Source organism: Hemibagrus wyckioides, linkage group LG05 (genome assembly GCF_019097595.1).
Source record: "Hemibagrus wyckioides isolate EC202008001 linkage group LG05, SWU_Hwy_1.0, whole genome shotgun sequence".
Taxonomy (NCBI): Eukaryota; Metazoa; Chordata; class Actinopteri; order Siluriformes; family Bagridae; genus Hemibagrus; species Hemibagrus wyckioides.
In genome coordinates this window covers 8,709,827-8,732,388 of record NC_080714.1, presented here as the reverse complement: position 1 = coordinate 8,732,388, position 22,562 = coordinate 8,709,827, and the positions used below count along the sequence as shown (strand labels likewise).

Sequence of the window (22,562 nt, the reverse complement as noted above, 5' to 3'; positions counted from 1 at the left end):
TAGTTCCATGTAATTTCACAATGATGTACTGCCTGTGTAAACAAGCCACCGAATACAACTACAAAAGCGTTCTCTGATAAAAGACTCCGATTTTTGTCTGAACAGCTGCCAAAACACAGGCCGAGCTGCTCAACCCGTCTGACCATATTTACCGGCTAGTAGGAAGGAAGCGGGTTCTAAAGTGCTGCTGAGGAAACATCCTAGATGTTATTTGTAAGAAAATAGCACACTAGTGCGGCAATTAGATTAAAACATATCAAACTGATCAATGTAGTGAAGTAATACTGAAACAGCTTTCATGTGCTTCATTGGCATGACAAATAATTGCCCTATTTGTATTGACAAAGCAAGGGTAGTGGAAAGTCTCCCTCTCTGTATGCGTGTATCTGTGTGTGCGCGCGCGCAGAGAACAGAAGGATATGGAACATCCAATAGGGACCAATAAAATATTCTAAACTACTTTTCCATTTTGCACTCCCAGTCCTAATAAATGAGGAGACGTTGTTTTTTTAAAAGTAAAAATAATCACATAAAATAAACATTCTTGACATAAACTAGAAATTGTGACTATAAAAGTGCAATCCCGCCTAAATTAATTAGTTAAACAGAGCTATATTTTTCAGCACGCCTCACCGCTAGATGGCGCACAAAACACACTAAAAATGCACTATCCAGTTTCAACGCCACACATTCTGCATGAATGACGATTGCACACTGTCGTCTTTAGCTGATATCGGAGGCTTTATGTGTTTCCTGTATCTGTTACAAGGCAAAATCAAGACGGATGCGTTTGAGGAATACATGCAGAATACATGCGTAATGAGTCCTGGACATCGAGATGACCAGTGTATAGTGAGGTCGGTATATATAGGCGGGTTTGTGTACATGTACACTGGGTACGAGGAGATACCATGCTTCAGTCCAAATAACAGGACGGAGACTTCAGTGTGTCGGATGTTTCAGACAGGAGAAGGTGCGTCTTAATGAACTGATCTCTTTAAGCTATCTTAGACATTTGTAGTTGTTGTTGTTTGTTCGCAGTTCAGCTGAATGTTTGATGAAACACGTAAAATATACAAAACTAAACGTGTCTTATTTTGTTCATATAGTTAGTATAGAGACAACGCTGTAATAAAACCAAACGCGTTTTATCATTATTGTTGTTGTTTAATAATATTGTAGCTTTGGCCCAATCTAATTTCCGGTTCTTTCAGGTCACGCGCATAAACTGCAAGGTTTCTTCCTAATACAGTTAGTTCTCATACAAGTTAGCTTCAATATTATATTTAGGAATATATCTTCAAAAATAAATAAGATTTTACTTGAAATAGATTTTTTCTCTGTTATGTTTGTTAGAAACTGAAAAGGCGGGTGTAAACAGACAGGTGCTAATTTGGTGCAAAAATTTAGCCGAGTTATTTTGTCTGGTGTAAATCCTTGTCATGTTAAAACACACAGAATGTTTGTGTAGCTGTTTATCGTAAACATTTTTCTTCTAGTGTAAATTCCTAACGGGATTATAGTTCACCATTTCTTTCTTTCTGTCTTTTTTCTTACAGACAGGCTGTCATGTTGAAGATATGCTGATGCACTCATTTGCCTGTGCAAATGCTTTAAGGCTGTTTTGGGTGTAACATTTGAAACAGAAGTGAAGTGAGACTGCGCAATAAGAAGTAGAAAGAGACACATTTCCCATGGTTTGTGGCTGATCTTGCGTCTGCAGGAATGGTGATCCGTGGCCTGTGGGTTTGTAAAATCCGTCTGGTGAAGCACTTTGGGCTGACCCCGGTCCTGTGCCTCCTGGTGTTTTCCTGCCTTTTTGCAGGCCTCTTCATCGACTACATTGAATCATGGGTTACTTCTCTAAGAATGAATGGAGTCGGAGGTACCCACGGCGGGATTCTTCCTCAGAGCGTGCCCCCTACGCGTCCAGAGGAATACCTCCTTATGCCAAGCCCGCTTGTCTGCCAGCGTGCAAAGCCCTACCTTATCACCTTGGTGACCTCGGCTCCTGCTAACACTAAAGCTCGTCAGGCAATCCGTGACACTTGGGGTGGTGAAGTGCATGTGCGAGGTTATCGGGTCATGACTTTGTTCATGTTGGGGCAGGCATCAGATCCTGTTTTGACCAAACAACTGGCAGATGAGGCACGGGAACACGCAGACCTGGTGCAGGGTCGCTTTCTGGACTCCTACGCTAACCTGACCTTAAAGACTTTGTCCATGTTAGCTTGGGCCCGGCGCTTTTGCCCTGAAGCTCGCTTCCTAGCCAAGGTGGATGACGATGTGATGTTCAACCCTAGTGCACTGCTACAGTACATCAACCTTAACTGGGGGGCAGAAGAGCGGGAGCTTGATGAACTCTACTTTGGTCGGGTTCACTTGAGGGTGGAACCGGACCATAATCCAACCAGCAAGCACTATTTTTCTAAAGATGCTTTCGCAGGTACGGTCTTCCCAGATTACTGCAGCGGCACAGCGTATGTGCTTTCCCGTCCCGCTGTGCTAAAGCTCTCTCTGGCAGCAGCTGCTGCCCCGTTGCCCAAGCCCTTGCCTCCTGAAGATGTGTTTGTAGGTTTGTGTGCCCACACAGCTGGCATCACTCCCACCCATTCCCCACTTTTCTCCGGAGGACCACCCGTGCCGTATTCACGCTGCTGCTACCAGGCCATGGTGTCTGTCCATCATACTCAGCATGAGGAAATGCTCCAGTACTGGGCAGACATGCATTCCAAACCTCCCTGCTCCTGGGTGGGCGTCCGGACATCACTTGGCGTTTGTAAATTGAGAGCACTTCTAGGAGACTTGTGGCCTGGATTGTAAACATGGAGGGTCAAGAAGGTTATGCAGTATTTCATAGACACACACTTGTAGAGAAAAATGGAACTACATGCCAAGCTACCGTGTATAGATGTCACATACTTGAATGTCAGTGTTATTTATTACACTCCCTCTCCAAGCACTTGGTGGTCACCCTCATAAACGCCATACACTGTTTGTGCTTCACTACACCACAGTCTGAATTTATAGCTGGATATTTTTCATGACTCATGTTTTACATCTAGGTTGTTGCAACCACATTTTCTGAATACAAACTGAAGTGAGCTTGCTGAGCATGACCACTGTTTTTCTCCTTTCATATTTATGAATTTTGATGATAAAAAACACAACATTAACGAATGTGTTTGAGTTTATCGTTTTCCAGGAAGAAAGATGTGGAAAATGGGAATGTTGAATTTGTATGACCTTGCTCTCGAAACCTGGTCTTCCACAGGTGTACATGGCCTTATGCAACAGAATACTGAAAGATGAGAAGGATTTTGACGAGGCTGTGAATATACTTTTGCAGAGTTCAATTAATGTTATTTATTTAACTGAATGCCGTGCGTATTTACGTCATTTTGTTATTACACAGGCTGATGCACATGGTCAAATGTGTCCTATCATGGCTGGTGGATCGATGCTAATCCATAAGGCTGGGAAGCAAAGCAGAGTGAGGGTTATTGTAGTTTTACCCACTATTTATACTCTTTAGGGGTTACAGCAACTGCCGAATCTGAGGTCAGGATATATAGCTATCGTCAAAGACATTTAATCTGTTTAGTCACTCAGCTAATGCTGATGTCTGCTGGACAAGAAAGCGCATACACCAGTTACATAATTTACATGAAGAGGAGGAATTTGAAATTATGCAAAATCAACTTGGACTACAAAATTCTTAATATGTGAATAGCTATGCAAGTTCAATTAGTAGGGACTTAGTGGAAAGTGTAAATAATAATGAATAAAAACATCGATTCAGGCAACATTTTAATAACAAGAATAGGAAAGAGGAAGAACTTTTATTCAATTCAATTCAACACATTAATGCAAATTGTTCATGGATGGATCCTGAGTTTGGATTACTGTTACTGTGTGGAGAAGTTCTTCCTGTGTCTGTGTGGGTTCTCTCTGGGTTCTCTGGTTTCCTTTCACTGTCCCAATGTGTATTGGCTACTCTCAATTACCCCTAAGTACAGGTGTGTGTATGTATGATGTCCTGCGATGGACCGGTGTCTCTTTCAGTGCCTCCAGAATCCACAGTGACCCTGTTGAATGAATGAAAATCATTGCTAATAATCCACAGGAAGTGGGCACAGTGGTTAGCATGTTTGCCTCACTGCGCTAGGGTTAGGGGTTTGATTCCTGCCTCCACCCTGTGTGCATGGAGTTTGCATGTTTTCCCTGTGATTTAGGATTTTCCTATGGATTCTCTGGTTTCCTCCCCTAGTCCAAATACATGTATGGTAGGCTGATTGGCATGTCTAAATTGAAAGTGTGAGCAATTGTGCCCTGGGATATACTCCATGATCCTTGTGACCGTGTACAGAAGATGGATGGATGGAGAAGAAGATAGCATTGCATATTTGACAGTTTAGTACAGTGGTTTAATATAACAACACAGCTATGAATTCTGGGATTGCAAGGCCGTACAAGGCTTGTTTCCAAATGTGTAATCATTACATTCAACATGGAGCTGTACTTCCAAGGTCACTGTTTGTAGTCTGAGCACAACATCATGGTAGAGATTAATAGAATTGAATCCAAACTGCAGGGGGCATCACATCAGACATGTTATTGAGATACTCACCTTTTATATTTATTATTATTATTATTTATATTATTTTCAGATCAACTACTGAAAGCCATAAGGATGTGAACAGAATCTGCATAACAAAAAATGTGTGGCTTAACATTTTGTGGCTTAACTATTTATTTAAAGGTAAAATTTTACCTTTACATTCATATTCATATCTTCATCCATCTAATACGTCTTTCTTTTTCATCACCATGTACACTATATTGCCAAAAGTTTTGGGACATCTGCCTTTACATGCACCTGAATGTAATATAGAGTTGGCCTGTCCTTCTTCTGGGAAGGCTTTGCACAAGTTTTAAGAGTGTGTTTATGGCCATTTCTCTAGAAGCACATTTGTGAGGTCAGGCACTGATGCTGGACAAGAAGGTCTGGCTTGCAGTCTCCATCCCAATTCATCCCAAAGGTTGAGGTCAGGACTCCAAACTCGCTCACCCATGTTTTTATGGACCTTGCTTTGTGCACTGGTGTGCAGTCATGTTGGAACAGGAAGGGGTCATCCCCAAACTGTCCCCACAAAGTTGGGAGCATGAAATTGTCCAAAATGTTTTGGTGTGCTGAAGCATTAAGAATTCCTACCACTGGAACTAAGGGGCTAAGAGCAACACCTGACTTCAATGATTCAGAGGGGTGTCCCAAAACTTTTGGCAATATAGTGTAGCTGAACACATGGCATCCAACATGCTCCAAGCATATAAATCTGGATGTGCAAAATGTATCTGGTAATCTTATGACATGCCAATTTAAACGGTGTAGTGTGTTAAAATGTCCTCTTGGTTAGTACTGCTTGCTTTGTTTTATCTAAAGACCTTCTGTGACTTTGTGTTATCAGTTCAATACGTGACATACGTGTAACAGATTTCAAAATAAAACACTATTACAGTCTGTGAGCTTATGTATTATTTGCGCATCTCATCTAACCCGGAAAATGCAGAAAGAAATCCGATGCTGTTATATGAGGACTGCTGTAGTCTCCTCTAAAAGTATTGGAACAGCAAGGATGATTCATTTGAAGATGTGATGCTGGATCAAAATCTCAGCTTTCATTTCCTGATATTTATATCTAGATGTGTTTAAAAGAAACAAAACAAAACTTGGAATATGACACCTTTGTTGGCAGACTACCCCTTTTTAGGTGAGCAAAAGTATAGGAACCGACATTAACATAACACTTTATATTTGGTCACATATCCCTCGCTTGCAATAACTGCAGTGCTGTGACCCACTGACTTCAGCAAACTGATGCATTCTTGTTTTCAGATGCTTTTTCCCAGGCTTGCACCAGAGCTTCATTCAGCTGTCCTTTAGTCTCCTTCAATTTTAAATAAAACATACTCTCATTTTTTCCCCCTGATGAAGATCTTAATTGTGCTGGCACTGTATGTGTTCACTGTCTTAATGCACACATGATTAGATTGGATTCATTTCTCTGTAAACTGGCTGGCAGACAAGACTGTTTCTGCAGGCTTCTGAACTCATTCATCATGAATTAAACCATCAATAATGATTACATGGCTATTCCAGAAAGTCATGCACACCCAAGCTATGACACTATCTCTACCATGTTTCACTGATGAGCTCTGGATCATAAACAGATGCCCTTCTTTCTCCACACTTTGACCTTTCCATTACTTTGGTAGAGGATGATCTTGTTGCACGGAATTTTCTGGCTTATCTCTGTATTTCCAATCTGGCCTTCTGATGCTTACTGTTGAGGAGTCAGTTGCATTTCCTGGTATTTCTGCTCTCCGTGTCCTCTTCAAACGGTTAGCTGTGACATTTCCAGCCCTGTTATGTGGAGGTTGGCGGTAATGGCACTGACCGTTGTTTTTTGGCTTCTTCCCCACAATGTCACTGTCATCAGCTGCTGTCGTTTTCCTGGGTTGACCTATTCAATGTAGTTAGTACACCAGCGGTTTCTTTCCTTTTTAGGACATTTCAAGTTGTTATATTGGCTACATTGGCTAGAATTGGCCATGCCTTGACCAGGCTAAGAAATCAGGATAATCAGGACCCTGACGACTATGAAGAGATGAATGAAATATACATATACCAAATATGTAAACTTTTTAGAATTGCAGAAAAAAAAACCCAGTAATGATATTTAGATTACAGCACATATTAGTTTTATTAGACAATTTCTCAGTTGATATTTGGTACAAAAATGACTTTTCCTCATGGTCTCACACAAAAGATGGAAAGCAGTCCTGAGGTTAGATGCCACTTGGATTAAAGGATTCGAAGACAGTCACTGTGTGTGTGTGTGTGTGTGTGTGATGGAAAAACTGGGCCTGGTCCAGCGTTCTGAATAAGTCCTTTATTCCTGTAAAGCCGTCAACACAAAGCTTCTTCCTATTTCTTGAAGCGGTCCAGTGCAGTCTTCCTCCCCTGCTCAGCCTTCTGCTTGGCAATCTCCTTCTTCTCCTTTTCTTTCTCCATTCTCTCCTCCACTGTTTTCCGGATCACGTCCTACAGCAAGAAGAGGTTACAGATGAGGAAAAGGAGCTGTGCTAAACTGTGCTTAAAATAAAGACTTCAAGCAAAAGAAAAGATTATGTTTGTGTGTAATACCCTCTGATCCTCGTGGGCCACTTTCTTCTTTCTCTTCTCCACAGCACCAGCTGCACTTCTGCCTCTCTTTTTAAATCTTGGCTTAAACTTGTCATTTTCAAGTGGATCATAGCCCTGAAAAATACATACAAAAAAAAAACCCACCACATGATGCAAAGTGAAAAATAATGTAATGCTTTCTGGCTTCACAATGCAGATTGTCTGATGACTAAGGCAAAGCCTGCAAGTGACCATCATGCAACAGTCCCTTTCTTATAAATGAATGATGGCCAATACTGGCCCAGCAGAGCATCACTGAGAAAGACAGTAAGCATCTGTGCATATTTCACAGGCTGCATGGTGCCATCACATGCAAACATAATCATGTATGTATAAAATAATATATATTTCTAAGCTGCTCTGATGAAACCATGAACAATTTTAACTGCTAAAAGAAGAACTGAGGGCAAGAAGCCTTTATTTATGCCACACATTACAGCACAGTGGAATTCTTTTCTGAGGAAAAGAACGAGGAAGTTGGGGTCACAATGCAGGGCCAGCTATGATGTGGCGCCCCTGAAGCAGGGAGGGATAAGGGCCTTGCTTAATTGCCCAACAGTGGAGCTTGGTGGTGTTGGGGCTTGAACCCTGATCAACATCCTAGAGCCTTGACCACTTGAACCACCATTGCCCCCAAGAAATGTTTCTCCTACTCCAATTCCAATCATTTTGCCCCCAGGTTTTTTGGTATGTGAAATGTATTTTTGAAGCAAAGCACTGGTTCAAAGAACAGATAGCTGGAGCGCACTTCCACTAAACGTGCCTTTCATGTTAAATTTTATGTTTAGTGTTTCCTGATGGCTCAGAAAGTGTTGTTATGGCAAGCAGAAGAGCCAGAACGCCTTATTTATATAAAGAATAAGACTTTCACAGGACTGGCACACTATAATTAGCTCGCTGTCTGAATAAACAGCTCCTCATTTGCAGGTTTTCCTGCATGAAGATATTCTGTGCATTCAGAAAGTGCTGTTCTTTACTGCTTGAGTGTTGGTACCAAATGAGCCCAGAACTGGTTTCGGGTACAGAGTTATTTATTTGAGCCAAATGTGAAAAAGAATTTCCCTCATGGGATCAATAAATTGTCTGTCTGTAATTTCAGCCAAAGATTCCCGATTATCCTGCAGCTTTCAAAATCTTTTCAAGATTTATGATGCAACAGAGTTTGTCTTGTTTATTTTTTTTTTTTGCATAAAACTACTTGAAATGCTGACGTTACAAGCACATGACTCTTCTGTTAATTTACTATCAGTGAAGAAACAGTGTTTATCATGCGTGTTGTGAGAAGGTGACCTGACACGTGTTGACTCAAATCTGTGGCAAGTTTGTAAAACTGCAAGCTCCTCTAAATATTGCGCCAATTGCTTTATTTAGCGCTGATTTCTGTGATCGCAAAATCACGAAATGGAGGAACTGGAAAATGGCCATGGATAATGGGTCTATTTTTTTAACAATATTTTTTACAGTGGTTTTGTTTGAATGGTCACACCATTAAAGGGTAAAACTATATTATATACACTGACCAGGCATTACATTATGACCTGCCTAATATTGCGTTGCTCCTGCCAACACAGCCCTGACCCATCATGCACTGTGTATTCTGACACCTTTCTATCAGAACCAGCATTAACTTCTTCAGCAATTTGAGCAACAGTAGCTCGTCTGTTGGATCGGATCACACGGGCCAGCCTTCACTCCCCACGTCAGTCAATGAGTCTTGGCCGCCCATGACCCTGTCGCCGGTTCACCACTGTTCCTTCCTTGGACCCCTTTTGATAGATACTGACCATTGCAGACCGGGAACACCCCACAAGAGCTGCAGTTTTGGAGATGTTCTGATCCAGTGGTCTAGCCATCACAATTTGGCCCTGGTCAAACTCGCTCAAATCCTTACACTTGTCCATTTTTCCTGCTTCTAACACATCAACTTTGAGGACAAAACGTTCACTTGCTGCCTAATATATCCCACCCACTAACAGGTGCCATGATGAGGAGATCATCAGTGTTATTCACATCACCTCTCAGTGGTCATAATGTTATGCCCGATCGGTGTATAATGTTAATCCGTTTTGTTACGGTTACAGTTTTACTTGGCTCTCTGGCTGTAATAAATACATGGATGGACAAACACTTTCTATGTGAATTCTATGTATCTGCTCCTAAAACATTAACATGGATGCATGATGTATAGACAGTGAACTCACCAATGCCTCCACTCTTTCTTTATGTTTCTGTTCAAATGAGGCCTTGTCCACTTTAACCAGCAGCCCTGGGTCTAGGCCAATCAGGTCGGGCTGCACTTTCTCCAGGAGAGCCTTGACCTCCCATTCCTGCCTCTGTTTTAAGCTGCGGAATGGGTTCACCTCCAGAGCATCAAAGTTTGGCTCACCCGCACCTAAAAAAATAAAATAAATAAATAAATAAATTCCATAGTGTCAAAACCATGAGTAAATACTTTAATGTTTAGTTATAGCTTTATTAATACCAGGCTAATCTGCTACACAGGCAATCATGGAGCAGGACAATGTGTGTCAGGATGACATTTCCTATCCTTTATCATTCTTTATACATAATACACACATTTCTCTAATTAATAATCTTTTGCTTCCTGATCAGATACCAGACTCAAATCTCTTTCAGGGATACAGTAAAAACACAGAGAGACATTTTATATTTTATAATATAGTACAAAATCTGTGATTATGTTTTGAACATTTTTTCATCCACAACCTAATAATGCCTCAGGAAACAGACAATATCACTGTTCCAGACAAAAGAATACAAGATTATTATATAACTTTCTCTTACATAAGTTCCTGATATTGTGCAAATCCAAAAACAGAAATAGATTCTGATATTAGTCAATTATGTTACATGAAAGTAAGAACTTTTCACTAAAAACTTTAACCCATTTTAACCCAAGTTGTCACGTTTGTATTCAGAGATAACTACTGCATATGGATCAGATATCAAAACCAGATCTTATATTACAACCCAATGTTTCTGCACACATGCTGTTTGTGTAGTCATGAACAGGAATATACTAACATTTTGTCTGCTGTACTGACCTGGCACAATCATACTTGTGAACCCTTCTCCATGTCCAATACCAAGCACGTCCTCAAAGGGGCAAAACCCAACGCCCCATACTGAACCCCTCACACGATGTGCCATGTAGGGCTTGGATATCGGCCCACCTCCCCACACATCTCGGTAAACCTGAGTGATCATGAACATACACGTTATAGAAATCCAAAGATGTTACAATTCTAGTTACAGTTCCAGTGTCTCTACTATATATCCACTGGCAGCACTGAGCTGTGTGTGTGTGTGTGTGTACCTGAACTACAACTCCAGTAGCAGCAGTGTGTGTGTGTGCCTGCACTACATCTCCAGTAGCAGCAATGCTTGTGTGTGTGTGTGTGTGTGTGTGGTCCTGCACTACATCTCCATTAGCAGCAGTGTGTATGTATGTGTGCGCCTGCACTACATCTCCAGTAGCAGCAGTGTGTGTGTGCCTGTACGTCATCTCTGGTATCAGCAGTGTGTGTGTGTACCTGTACTACATCTCCACAAGCAGCAGTGTGTGTGTGCCTGTACTTCATCTCTGGTATCAGCAGTGTGTGTGTGTGTGTACCTGTACTACATCTCCACAAGCAGCAGTGTGTGTGTGCCTGTACTTCATCTCTGGTATCGGCAGTGTGTGTGTGTGTGTGTGTGTGTGTGTACCTGTACTACATCTCCACAAGCAGCAGTGTGTGTGTGCCTGTACTTCATCTCTGGTATCAGCAGTGTGTGTGTGTGTGTGTGTGTGTGTGTGTACCTGTACTACATCTCCACAAGCAGCAGTGTGTGTGTGCCTGTACTTCATCTCTGGTATCAGCAGTGTGTGTGTGTGTGTGTGTACCTGTACTACATCTCCACAAGCAGCAGTGTGTGTGTGCCTGTACTTCATCTCTGGTATCAGCAGTGTGTGTGTGTGTGTGTGTACCTGTACTACATCTCCACAAGCAGCAGTGTGTGTGTGCCTGTACTTCATCTCTGGTATCAGCAGTGTGTGTGTGTGTGTGTGTGTGTGTGTACCTGTACTACATCTCCACAAGCAGCAGTGTGTGTGTGCCTGTACTTCATCTCTGGTATCAGCAGTGTGTGTGTGTACCTGCACTACATCTCCACAAGCAGCAGTGTGTGTGTGCCTGTACTTCATCTCTGGTATCAGCAGTGTGTGTGTGTGTGTGTGTGTGTGTACCTGTACTACATCTCCACAAGCAGCAGTGTGTGTGTGCCTGTACTTCATCTCTGGTATCAGCAGTGTGTGTGTGTACCTGCACTACATCTCCACAAGCAGCAGTGTGTGTGTGCCTGTACTTCATCTCTGGTATCAGCAGTGTGTGTGTGTGTGTGTGTGTGTGTGTGTGTGTACCTGTACTACATCTCCACAAGCAGCAGTGTGTGTGTGCCTGTACTTCATCTCTGGTATCAGCAGTGTGTGTGTGTGTGTGTGTACCTGTACTACATCTCCACAAGCAGCAGTGTGTGTGTGCCTGTACTTCATCTCTGGTATCAGCAGTGTGTGTGTGTACCTGCACTACATCTCCACAAGCAGCAGTGTGTGTGTGCCTGTACTTCATCTCTGGTATCAGCAGTGTGTGTGTGTGTGTGTGTACCTGTACTACATCTCCACAAGCAGCAGTGTGTGTGTGCCTGTACTTCATCTCTGGTATCAGCAGTGTGTGTGTGTGTGTGTGTACCTGTACTACATCTCCACAAGCAGCAGTGTGTGTGTGCCTGTACTTCATCTCTGGTATCAGCAGTGTGTGTGTGTGTGTACCTGTACTACATCTCCACAAGCAGCAGTGTGTGTGTGCCTGTACTTCATCTCTGGTATCAGCAGTGTGTGTGTGTGTGTGTGTGTGTGTACCTGTACTACATCTCCACAAGCAGCAGTGTGTGTGTGCCTGTACTTCATCTCTGGTATCAGCAGTGTGTGTGTGTGTGTGTACCTGTACTACATCTCCAGTAGCAGCAATGCTTGTGTGTGTGTGTGTGTGTGTGTGGTCCTGCACTACATCTCCATTAGCAGCAGTGTGTATGTATGTGTGCGCCTGCACTACATCTCCACAAGCAGCAGTGTGTGTGTGCCTGTACTTCATCTCTGGTATCAGCAGTGCGTGTGTGTGTGTGTGTGTGTACCTGTACTACATCTCCACAAGCAGCAGTGTGTGTGTGCCTGTACTTCATCTCTGGTATCAGCAGTGTGTGTGTGTGTGTACCTGTACTACATCTCCACAAGCAGCAGTGTGTGTGTGCCTGTACTTCATCTCTGGTATCAGCAGTGTGTGTGTGTGTGTGTGTGTGTGTGCCTGTACTACATCTCCAGCAGCAGAAGTGTGTGTGTACCTGTACTATATCTCATAGCAGCAGTGTGTATCTCCAGTAGCAGCAGTGTGTGTGTGTGTGTGTGTGTGTATATATATATACCTGTACATCTCGTAACAGCAGTGTTTGTGTACCTGTTCTACATCTCCACTAGCAGAAGTGTGTGTGTGTGTGTGTGTGTGTGTGTGTGTACCTGTACTACATCTCCAGTAGCAGCACTGAGCAATCCTCTCTGACTGAGGGAGAGGCAGGAGGCTCCAGCAGGCAAGAAGTACTTATGAAGTGGCTTAAATGCTCGAATGTCGTACACTGCCAGCCTCCTGTCCAGACCTGACGTCACCATGTACCTGTCTCACACACACACATACACCATAAGCAAAGTTTAGCTGTCATACAATTTCTCAGCATAGCAGCAAATCCCTGGCGAAACAGTTTTTCTCTATATGCTGTAAGCCAGCTCCAAACAATTTCACACCGTCAGCAATACCTACGTGCCAGTTTTGTCCACTGCGAGTGATCGGACTGCACCTCTGTGGCACAGCATTTTAACTAACGGCTCTCTCTGATTGGGAGACCACAGGCTGACGGTGCCATTCGGGTGTCCCAGGTGGATGATGGCATTGTAGGGATTCTGTGCCATCACGTCAAGCCTGCCCGACTTGGTGCCGATCGCCGCCACTTCCTTTCCCACGGACACATCCAGGTACTGAAGGAAACCCGTGGCACTCTGTGAGAGTTGGATGCACATGAGAACACGTACCAAAAAAATCATAACACAACATTTTTAATATGCAAACTCTCAGGGATGCAAACACTTGTCCTGACGCACCGCTGTGGCAAGCAGGAAGTGGTAGGGGAGGAACTGCATGCGTAGAACGTCGTTGAATTTTTTGATGCAGTGCAGCTCGATGCCTTTGGAGTCATAGATGTAGAGCCACTTCTTCTGAGCCACAGCGAACATGGCCTCTGTGTGGAGCCACCTAGTGGACAGCAGTGAAAGAGCAAATTAGTTTTTAAAAAATTTGTACGTTTATTATTAATCCGCGTGAGTACATTATTCTGAATAATCAGTTTTAATCTAATACCAAAAAAAAGGTACAAGTATCCAGTCCATATGGAGCTAAACATACAGGGTTTGCTTCAATGCCAGTGGTTCTATGTTTGAAAGAAATCTGCTCCTGGGGGTTTGGGGGTTGAATAATACAATGGGATCACAGCTTGTCTACGGGTTACTTTAATAAGCTCACAGATACATGGAGAAAGGGAATGATATACAGATACAGATATACACACAAATCAATCCATGGTACAGAAGGGTGAAAATAAATCTGGGATTAAGTCAAGAGGCTTATAAACACACATCTATAGCTGATGCAGTACACAGTGAAATGAACAACATTCCTTCAGGACCCTAAAGTGACAAGACAACGAAGAAATTGACCTATTAACATCTCCTCCAAGCATGCCAATCTGCAAGAGTCAATCATGCACATGGACTTGGTAGTGCTCCTTTTAAAGATGCTGCTTTTCTGTTAACACAGTTTTGTTAGTTTGTGTACGAAATCGTTACAATCCTCAATTTCCATTTAGAATTTCCTATAGGCTTGGATGGAACATTTTTATCTGTCTGTGTGCATTAGTGTGTTTGCAGTATGCGCGTGTGTGGGTGTGTCTGCACTCACTTTATATCTTGAACCGTTTCCATGACATTCATCTCGCACATAAGGTTTTTGGTCTGCCAATCTATGCAGCTCACATGGCCTCTCCTTCCACCTAGCAACAGATGCCTGAAAGCAGCCGTTTAGGCGTTAAGACACTTTTTCAAAACCCACAAGAACATCGGCATCAGAAATACAGTCATACTGTTATGGCACTGACCGGCCATTTCTGCTGTAGTCGAGTCTGTACGGTCCGAACTGGGTCAGGTGCAGGTTAAAATACTGCAGAGAGAGAGAAAGTGTTTTCTATTTGTATTTAAGTGTTTTTTGGCATGACACATACAGATATTAATCAAACATTTAATGAAATTCATGACACCTTTATAAAAGATTCTTTACATTTACTGGTGATAAAAATCGTAAAGGTTTTCCTGGGTCCAAGTCTCTTATGAAACAAGTCTCAAAATACATTTTGCATTACATTTTGGTTGATCTTCAGTCCTCAATAAATACCTATGGGTCAGTCTAGTGTGGCCTATATGGTAGCTTATGTACACCATTTGGTCATTTATAGATTCAATAGAGTAGATGCATATTTTTCCTATAAACTACAGGGTTTATTTATAATCATTTGTTATTTCAGCATTTATCCCATTTGTGAGAGAAGGAGAGAGAGAGAGAGAGAGAGAGAGAGAGAGAGCGAGCATGCATTATGGATATAGAAAGCAGTCTGGACTGGGCATTAAAAAAAAAACTATATTATCCTTACAAAAGTGTTTACAGAAACTCTTGCATTAAAGAAAAGAAACAAAAAAGGTATCCAAGTGTCACCTTTGCTCCAGATGTAATATCAACCGCCTCTGCTATGTCTTCCTGTGATACAGTGCATGTGTCTTCATCCTCATCTCCCTCCAGGAACCTGGTGGCACAGTGAGTGTGTGCTTATATCAGTGTGTGCTTACATGAACAAAACAACCGTCAGTGTCAAATGTGTGCAGTGTTCAGAATCAGGTGCATTACCCAGCATCCTCTGGGAGCAGGAGATCATATCGTGCTGCCTCTTTCTGTACTAGATTAGACTCCGCCTCGGACCGGGTGATGATCGCTTTCGCCTTCCATTTGTCTGTTTTTGACTGATGAGAAAACAGGAAACATGATTTACGAATCAGGATTCAGTTCCGCTCAGATACCAACTGGAGTTTGTTCTTTGACAAGCGGCAGAACTGAATATTGGCGAATTTTCCTAACAGAAAGTGGAGATTTTATTTGTTGAAACAGTGTGGGGAAACATACACTATATTGCCAAAAGTATTCGCTCACCTGCCTTGACTCGCATATGAACTTAAGTGACATCCCATTCCTAATCCATAGGGTTCAATATGACGTCGATCCACCCTTTGCAGCTATAACAGCTTCAACTCTTCTGGGAAGGCTGTCCACAAGGTTTAGGAGTGTGTTTATGGGAATTTTTGACCATTCTTCCAGAAGCGCATTTGTGAGGTCACACACTGATGTTGGACGAGAAGGCCTGGCTCTCAGTCTCCGCTCTAATTCATCCCAAAGGTGTTCTATCGGGTTGAGGTCAGGACTCTGTGCAGGCCAGTCAAGTTCATCCACACCAGACTCTGTCATCCATGTCTTTATGGACCTTGCTTTGGTCACTGGTGCACAGTCATGTTGGAAGAGGAAGGGGCCAGCTCCAAACTGTTCCCACAAAGTTGGGAGCATGGAATTGTCCAAAATGTCTTGGTATGCTGAAGCATTCAGAGTTCCTTTCACTGGAACTAAGGGGCCAAGCCCAGCTCCTGAAAAACAACCCCACACCATAATCCCCCCTCCACCAAACTTTACACTTGGCACAATGCAGTCAGACAAGTACCGTTCTCCTGGCAACCGCCAAACCCAGACTCGTCCATCAGATTGCCAGATGGAGAAGTGCGATTTGTCACTCCAGAGAACGCGTCTCCACTGCTCTAGAGTCCAGTGGCGGCGTGCTTTACACCACTGCATCCGACGCTTTGCATTGCACTTGGTGATGTATGGCTTGGATGCAGCTGCTCGGCCATGGAAACCCGTTCCATGAAGCTCTCTGCGCACTGTTCTTGAGCTAATCTGAAGGCCACATGAAGTTTGGAGGTCTGTAGCGATTGACTCTGCAGAAAGTTGGCGACCTCTTCGCACTATGCGCCTCAGCATCCGCTGACCCCGCTCCGTCAGTTTACGTGGCCTACCACTTCGTGGCTGAGTTGCTGTCGTTCCCAAACACTTCCACGTTCTTATAATACAGTTGACAGTTGACTGTGGAATATTTAGGAGCGAGGAAATTTCACGACTGGATTTGTTGCACAGGTGGCATCCTATCACAGTTCCACGCTGGAATTCACTGAGCTCCTGAGAGCGACCCATTCTTTCACAAATGTTTGTAAAAACATTCTGCATGCCTAGGTGCTTGATTTTATACACCTGTGGCCATGGAAGTGATTGGAACACCTGATTCTGATTATTTGGATGGGTGAGCGAATACTTTTGGCAATATAGTGTATGCAGAGAGAATAAAGTCTTAATAAATATGTGGCAATATGTGGACTTCTACAACTCACCTTCTGAAATTTTTTGCCTCTCTGGAATTTCTTCAACTGCTCTGATGGGACAGGGGCCTCGCCAGGGAAAGGGTCCGTTTTCTGATGAAATGATCAAATCAATGAGTACATTAGTAAGTATACAACTTCCAGAATTGGGTAATTATACAAATGCTATAAGACAAACAAATCTGCTGTCATTCACGAACGTCCCATTAAAATCACATAAGGTGACAAATAAATGCTGTATATGTTCATCAAGGGAAAAAAATAAAATGTGGGAACAGTTTGGCCCCTTCCTGTTCCAACATGACTGTGCACCTGTTTGTCCTGTTTGCACGCACATGTCACTTTACATTTCAATTTACATTTTTTTATATTAATCCTGTTTACATGTGTCACTTTAATATTTGCATTCACTGTATACACTGTTCTTTGCACAAAATGTCTGCACTGTCTTGTCATCCTATGCGCTATTGTTGTATGTCTAGTTTATTTATTGCACATCAAGTATAGTTTAGTTTTTTTTTTATTGCACCTTAAGTATAGTTTAGTCTTTATCTCTATGTTTAGCTCTATGCTTGTCTGCGTCACTGTACTTCGTCTTTGTTATGTGTAGCACCTCTGGTCTAGGAGGAACGTTGTTTCACTTCACTTTGTACTGCATCAGCTATATATGGTTGAAGTGACAATAAAGCTTCTTTGACTTTTGACTCTGACCAGTGCACAAAGCAAGGTCCATAAAGACATGGATGAGTCCTGATCTCAACCTAATAGAACACCTTTGTGATGAATTTGAGCGGAGACTGCGAGCCTGACCTTCTCGTCTAACAACAGTGCCTGACCTCACAAATGCACTTCTAGTGGAATGGTCAAAAATTCCCATAAACACACTCCTAAACCTTGTGGAAAGCCTTCCCAGAAGAGTTGAAGCTGTTATAGCTGCAAAGGTTGGGCCAACTCCATATTACATTCATGTGCATGTAAAGGCAGACGTCCCAAAACCTTTGGCAATATAGCGTAGTTGTTTAATGCCTCAGTATAATGTTTAATGGATCTGTATTTGTGTATAGTGTGTGCGGAAAAATTTCCTGTCAATTCCTACATACATATTTCTTTCTCCGGGGTCAAATCCTGGCAGTTCAGGAACATCATATTATAAGGTACCAAAATTTAGTGTGGAAATTCTTCAAAAGCTTTAATTACTTCATACTATATATAACCAGATATTAAAATATACTAATGAATAAAGAATGAAAATTTAAATAACAAAATAAAAAACACTTTTAGAATCACATTTTAGATAATAATTGAACAGGTTCACACAGATGGTCAGCTTCCAGACAGTGAGACAGTGTTAAACATACACACCCCTGATATGAACTTTCCATCACCACTTTTCCTCTTCTTTTGTCGTTCTTTATGTTTTTTGTCCGAGAATTCTTTCTGTGCTTCACTGTTTTTGTCTTTATCTGGATTTGCATCATCTTCATTTTTCTCTTCTTGCCAGTAACGCTTTGGGGGCTGAAGTAAACAAAATTCAGAATTAAGAGAGACTTTACAAAAACACAACACATCAGATACCTCAATGGCTTCACTTAGAATGACTTGTATTTGATGATGCATGCACAAACTTGTTAACTCACAAAATATGCTGTATATTTATAATGTTATGTACAACACTTATTTAGCATCTAACACAATGTTATGTACAACAGAGTTTAGCATCTAGCCGCTGTTACGTTTGGAGCAGTGATTATAATTTGTTTTACGCAGTTTCCCATAAAACATCTTTTCCAATCGTTGACAAGCTAATTCCTCACTCTAAATAACAAGTATAAACAAATTTTTAATTGTAAACCAAAACACACTCGCACCTTTTTCTTTTTCTCCACGTGTGTGCTGGCCAACGCTTCTTCCACGGGCGCCGCCATCTTTGTTGTAGTTTTTTCGTACGTCCGCCGCGTGAACAGCTTCTCTTCCGGCTGAATCCCAAATGACTCTCATACCCTACTTAGTGCGCCTACAAAGGAGGAGGGAGCCGTTTATGTTGCGTCCAGGGTTAGTCTCGGTGGCGTTGTGTCAAGTTGACACAAGAGAAGTAACAGAAAATGGTGTAAAAATAATTTTTAAAAAATCGTTTTTTGTTTCCTACCACTAATATTTTTTGGGCTAAACAAAACGAAAAAGCCAGCACAAAATATTCTACATTATATGTATAAAATATGTATTTATTAGGTATTTATTTATATTATTTTTACATATATATTGTCCATATATATATATATATATATATATATATATATATATATATATATATATATATATATACAAGATAAGCTTTAAAAAAATTTTTTTATTTTATTTTATTTTATTTTGTTTGTTTAATTATTTCAGCATCACAGGGGGAAAAGTTATACTTTAACCTTAACTTAATTGTATAAAGTGTTCTGTTAAAGCTTGGAAAAAAATGTAAATAAATATATTTTTTGAAAATATATTTAAAAAAAAAAACATTAAATAAAATAGAATTAAAACAATCAATTCTAAATTACATTTAAGCAAAAATATAATAATTTCTGTTAATAATGTCTAAACCTTCTTTTTGCGCTACTTAGTCCTGGTAATGGAACTGGAAGTTGTACTACTGTTTTAAAAAATAATTTTAAAAAAATGTAAATCATCTATAATTAAATCATATTCTTTATTTTGATATAATAGAGGTTGTGACTTAATGTTTAGTGGTTAGAACATCTGCCTCACATTTCCAGGGCTGTGGCTTTCTGTGTGTGTGTGTGTGTGTGTGTGTGTTTGTGTGTGTGTGGAGTTCTCCCTGTGCTTTAGAGATTTCCTTCAGGTACCCCAGCTTCCTCCCCCAGTCCAAACACATGAATTGTAGGCTGATTGGCATCTCTAAATCGTCTGTAGTGCGTAAATGGGTGTTTGAGTGTGTGTAAGATTGTGCCTTGTGATGGATTGGCCCCCCACTTGAGTCCCCTGGGAAAGACTCCAGGCTTCCTCTGACCCTGTGTAGGATAATTGCTACAGAAAACGGATGAATGGTTGGAAATAATGGAATATGAATACAAGCATAAAATACCACAACACAATATGTTTATTGTATTTAAACATTTTGTCCAGGATACTGCTCACAAATGATGAGCCTGGTTTAATTTACAAAAAAAAATTACCATGTAAGTTCATTTGCCAGCAACTACACAAAATGCTGGAATTTTGAGTGTACTGTATGTGCAGGTTAGAAAATATAAGCCAGTATAGTTCATTTCTCTGGGCAAGATTCCTGTGGTATAATTTTGGCTTAATGCCTGTCCTTTACGCTTGCGTGAGACTCACTCATATAGCTCTAAAACATAGTCATGATAGTTATCTAATATATCGTAAATATGCACATAACACCTTACAAACACTCAGTGTCTATTACATAGTCGTTTAAACTGGTATATCACGTTGTTCTATATAGATAACATCTATGAACTTCTATAGAAATGAATTCAATATTCTACTGTTTAATCAGATCCCCACAATCTATAATGCTATAAAGCATGTATCATGGTTTACAAAAGTTTAGGCACCCCATTGGGGACCCCTGGCCATAATACAAACATTGTGGCATGTGCAAAAGTTTGGACACCCTCCTAAATCAGTAAAATGTAGTAACACTCACATAGATTATAAACGTTCAGAAACTTCCAGTTCTTAGATGTTCTTAGGTCATCTTCCATGCACAGCATGTTTAAAATACCTCCAAGTAATTATCCAGTCAGTGGACTGTGAGAGCTGATTCCAAAAGCTTCCACTTGCATTTCTTGAAGAAGTTTCAGGTGGATTTTAAGGCAATTTTTTTTGGATCATTGCCCTGTCCTGGAAGCCAACCATGTATCAGCTTGAGTTTCTTGACTGATTGCATCACATTTGCTTCCAGAATTTGCTTTGCAACATTTTCCATGCTACTGGTTGCCACACAACCCCAATTCCTCCAGTCCTGTTCTTTTTCATGAAAAGCTTATCCAAACACTTCTATTTTTCCCCAAAACTACCTTTAGTGAAACTGGCCAATGAGTTCCATTTTTACTTCACCAAAATGCATTTGGTTTATCTGATTTATGTTTTGCATATATCAGACATTTACTTTTGAAAATAAATAAATAAATAAATAATTAGAGCACCACCACTCTTGTGTCAGCTAAAGCTTCCAGCAGGTATTTAGAGATATATGTTTTGGGGGCTGTTGGTCTTCTAGCTCATGCCTTGCCTTCCAGAGATTCCCCTGCCATTCTTTAATGACATTTAAACAGAATAAAGTGTGAGCTTTTATATTGTTTTATAGCCTTCCTTTATGCAATAAAGAGATTAAGAGCAAACACAGAAAGCTGGAGAGCTGAAGAGCTAATGGTCAGCTTGACCCGATCACTAGTCTATCATATGTCACACTACAATGAATTATTTGATTATTTTGACTCTTCTTCAGCTTTAGTGCCCTGCTGTAAACTCTAAGGTTATCAAGTTCACTGGAGAGCAGTGCAGACTTTATGTACAATGTGTGTTTGAACAACTTGTGGATGGAGTGACATCAAGATCTGTGCTCATAAGTGAAAAGTGCAGAGTGAGAAAAGCAGTACCTCTTATTTCATTATAGGACAACTTAATCTTTCTTCTGTAAGTCTAGAGCAAAAACATTCATAAGTTGTAAACTGACGACTGGGAAAAGACTGGGAAAAAAATTCCAAGCAAGGCCAGATGATGTCCTCATTGCTACTTACCCTGAAGCAGGTAGGCTAATATTTTGCTTTTCAAAGCAAAAAATTCTGCTTTATCCTACAAGCACTACCTGGGTCTACTACATTTTGAATCTATTCTTTTTTTTACAACACAGGGCCAGAGCATCATGATGAGATGGCTACAGGTCATTGGATCCCCTTCTGTCATCCTTAACTTTACACTAAAACACTTACAAGTAGAACAGTAGTTAATAATGCAGACAATGACAAATTCAAAGAGGCTTTCTTCCTTATGCAGGGGTTTTACTGACAGATAAATTGCCTACCTCATGATGGCTCATCATAACTCATCTACCTGATCAGCTGGTACCCAAGTCCTTCTGAAGACAGAACTGCAATTATACAGTATGTGGGGTTTCTTAACTATGTAGTCATCAGTGGCATGAAACAAATGAGTTATTTATTCATGAATGTGAATTAACACATACTATGTATTGGGATAGAAATGCAGTACTGTTTGAAGTTTGCACAATATTTATGTGTTTAATATTGGGGCAATATGAATTGAATCATTATCATCATCAACAAGAACAAGAACAACAACGATAATAATAATAATAATAATACATGTATTCATCTTTAACCTTTTATTCTGGTCAGAGTTGTGATTAATCTAGAGCCTGTTCCCTGAACAGCTAGGGGCCTAGAATGGGTCCATCTCAGGAATTTTGCCCACACACATTTTCTTTTACAGCCGGGGTAATTGAACATATCCTGCATACATGCAACCTGAGACCCTGTAGTCAAAAAGATAAAAAGAATACCTGCTGCACCATACTGCCCCCAGATAATAATAATAATAATAATAATAATAATAATAATAATAATAATAATAATAATAATTCATCTCATAGTATCTGTAAAAGACAAAAGTCATAAAACTAATGAAATTAATAACATTAGA

At 40.9% G+C, this 22,562-nt stretch overlaps 2 protein-coding genes across 3 annotated transcripts; one reads left to right on the top strand and one right to left on the bottom strand.

Annotated features, from left to right (window-relative positions):
• The first annotated feature begins 39 nt into the window (after positions 1-39).
• b3galt4 (UDP-Gal:betaGlcNAc beta 1,3-galactosyltransferase, polypeptide 4) lies at positions 40-5,521 on the top strand. 2 transcript variants are annotated; one of them, XM_058389992.1, is made up of 2 exons: positions 40-857; positions 1,560-5,521. In XM_058389992.1, exon 2 carries the CDS (start codon positions 1,726-1,728, stop codon positions 2,821-2,823), a length of 1,098 nt encoding a protein of 365 aa, XP_058245975.1. In that variant the 5' UTR covers positions 40-857; positions 1,560-1,725; the 3' UTR covers positions 2,824-5,521. The 2 variants fall into 2 exon arrangements, with proteins under 2 accessions (XP_058245975.1, XP_058245974.1); XM_058389991.1 differs by having other exon boundaries at positions 40-973.
• A 1,218-nt stretch (positions 5,522-6,739) lies between these two features.
• On the bottom strand, positions 6,740-18,886 carry wdr46 (WD repeat domain 46). Its single transcript, XM_058388615.1, has 14 exons — positions 18,737-18,886; positions 18,231-18,383; positions 16,881-16,961; positions 15,301-15,413; positions 15,112-15,199; positions 14,501-14,562; positions 14,305-14,409; positions 13,452-13,602; positions 13,114-13,349; positions 12,816-12,969; positions 10,312-10,462; positions 9,448-9,638; positions 7,208-7,321; positions 6,740-7,105 (listed from the first exon to the last, which is right to left on the bottom strand). The coding sequence occupies exons 1-14, from the start codon at positions 18,791-18,793 to the stop codon at positions 6,989-6,991; spliced, it is 1,773 nt and encodes a 590-aa protein (XP_058244598.1). The 5' UTR covers positions 18,794-18,886; the 3' UTR covers positions 6,740-6,988.
• Positions 18,887-22,562: the final 3,676 nt, after the last annotated feature.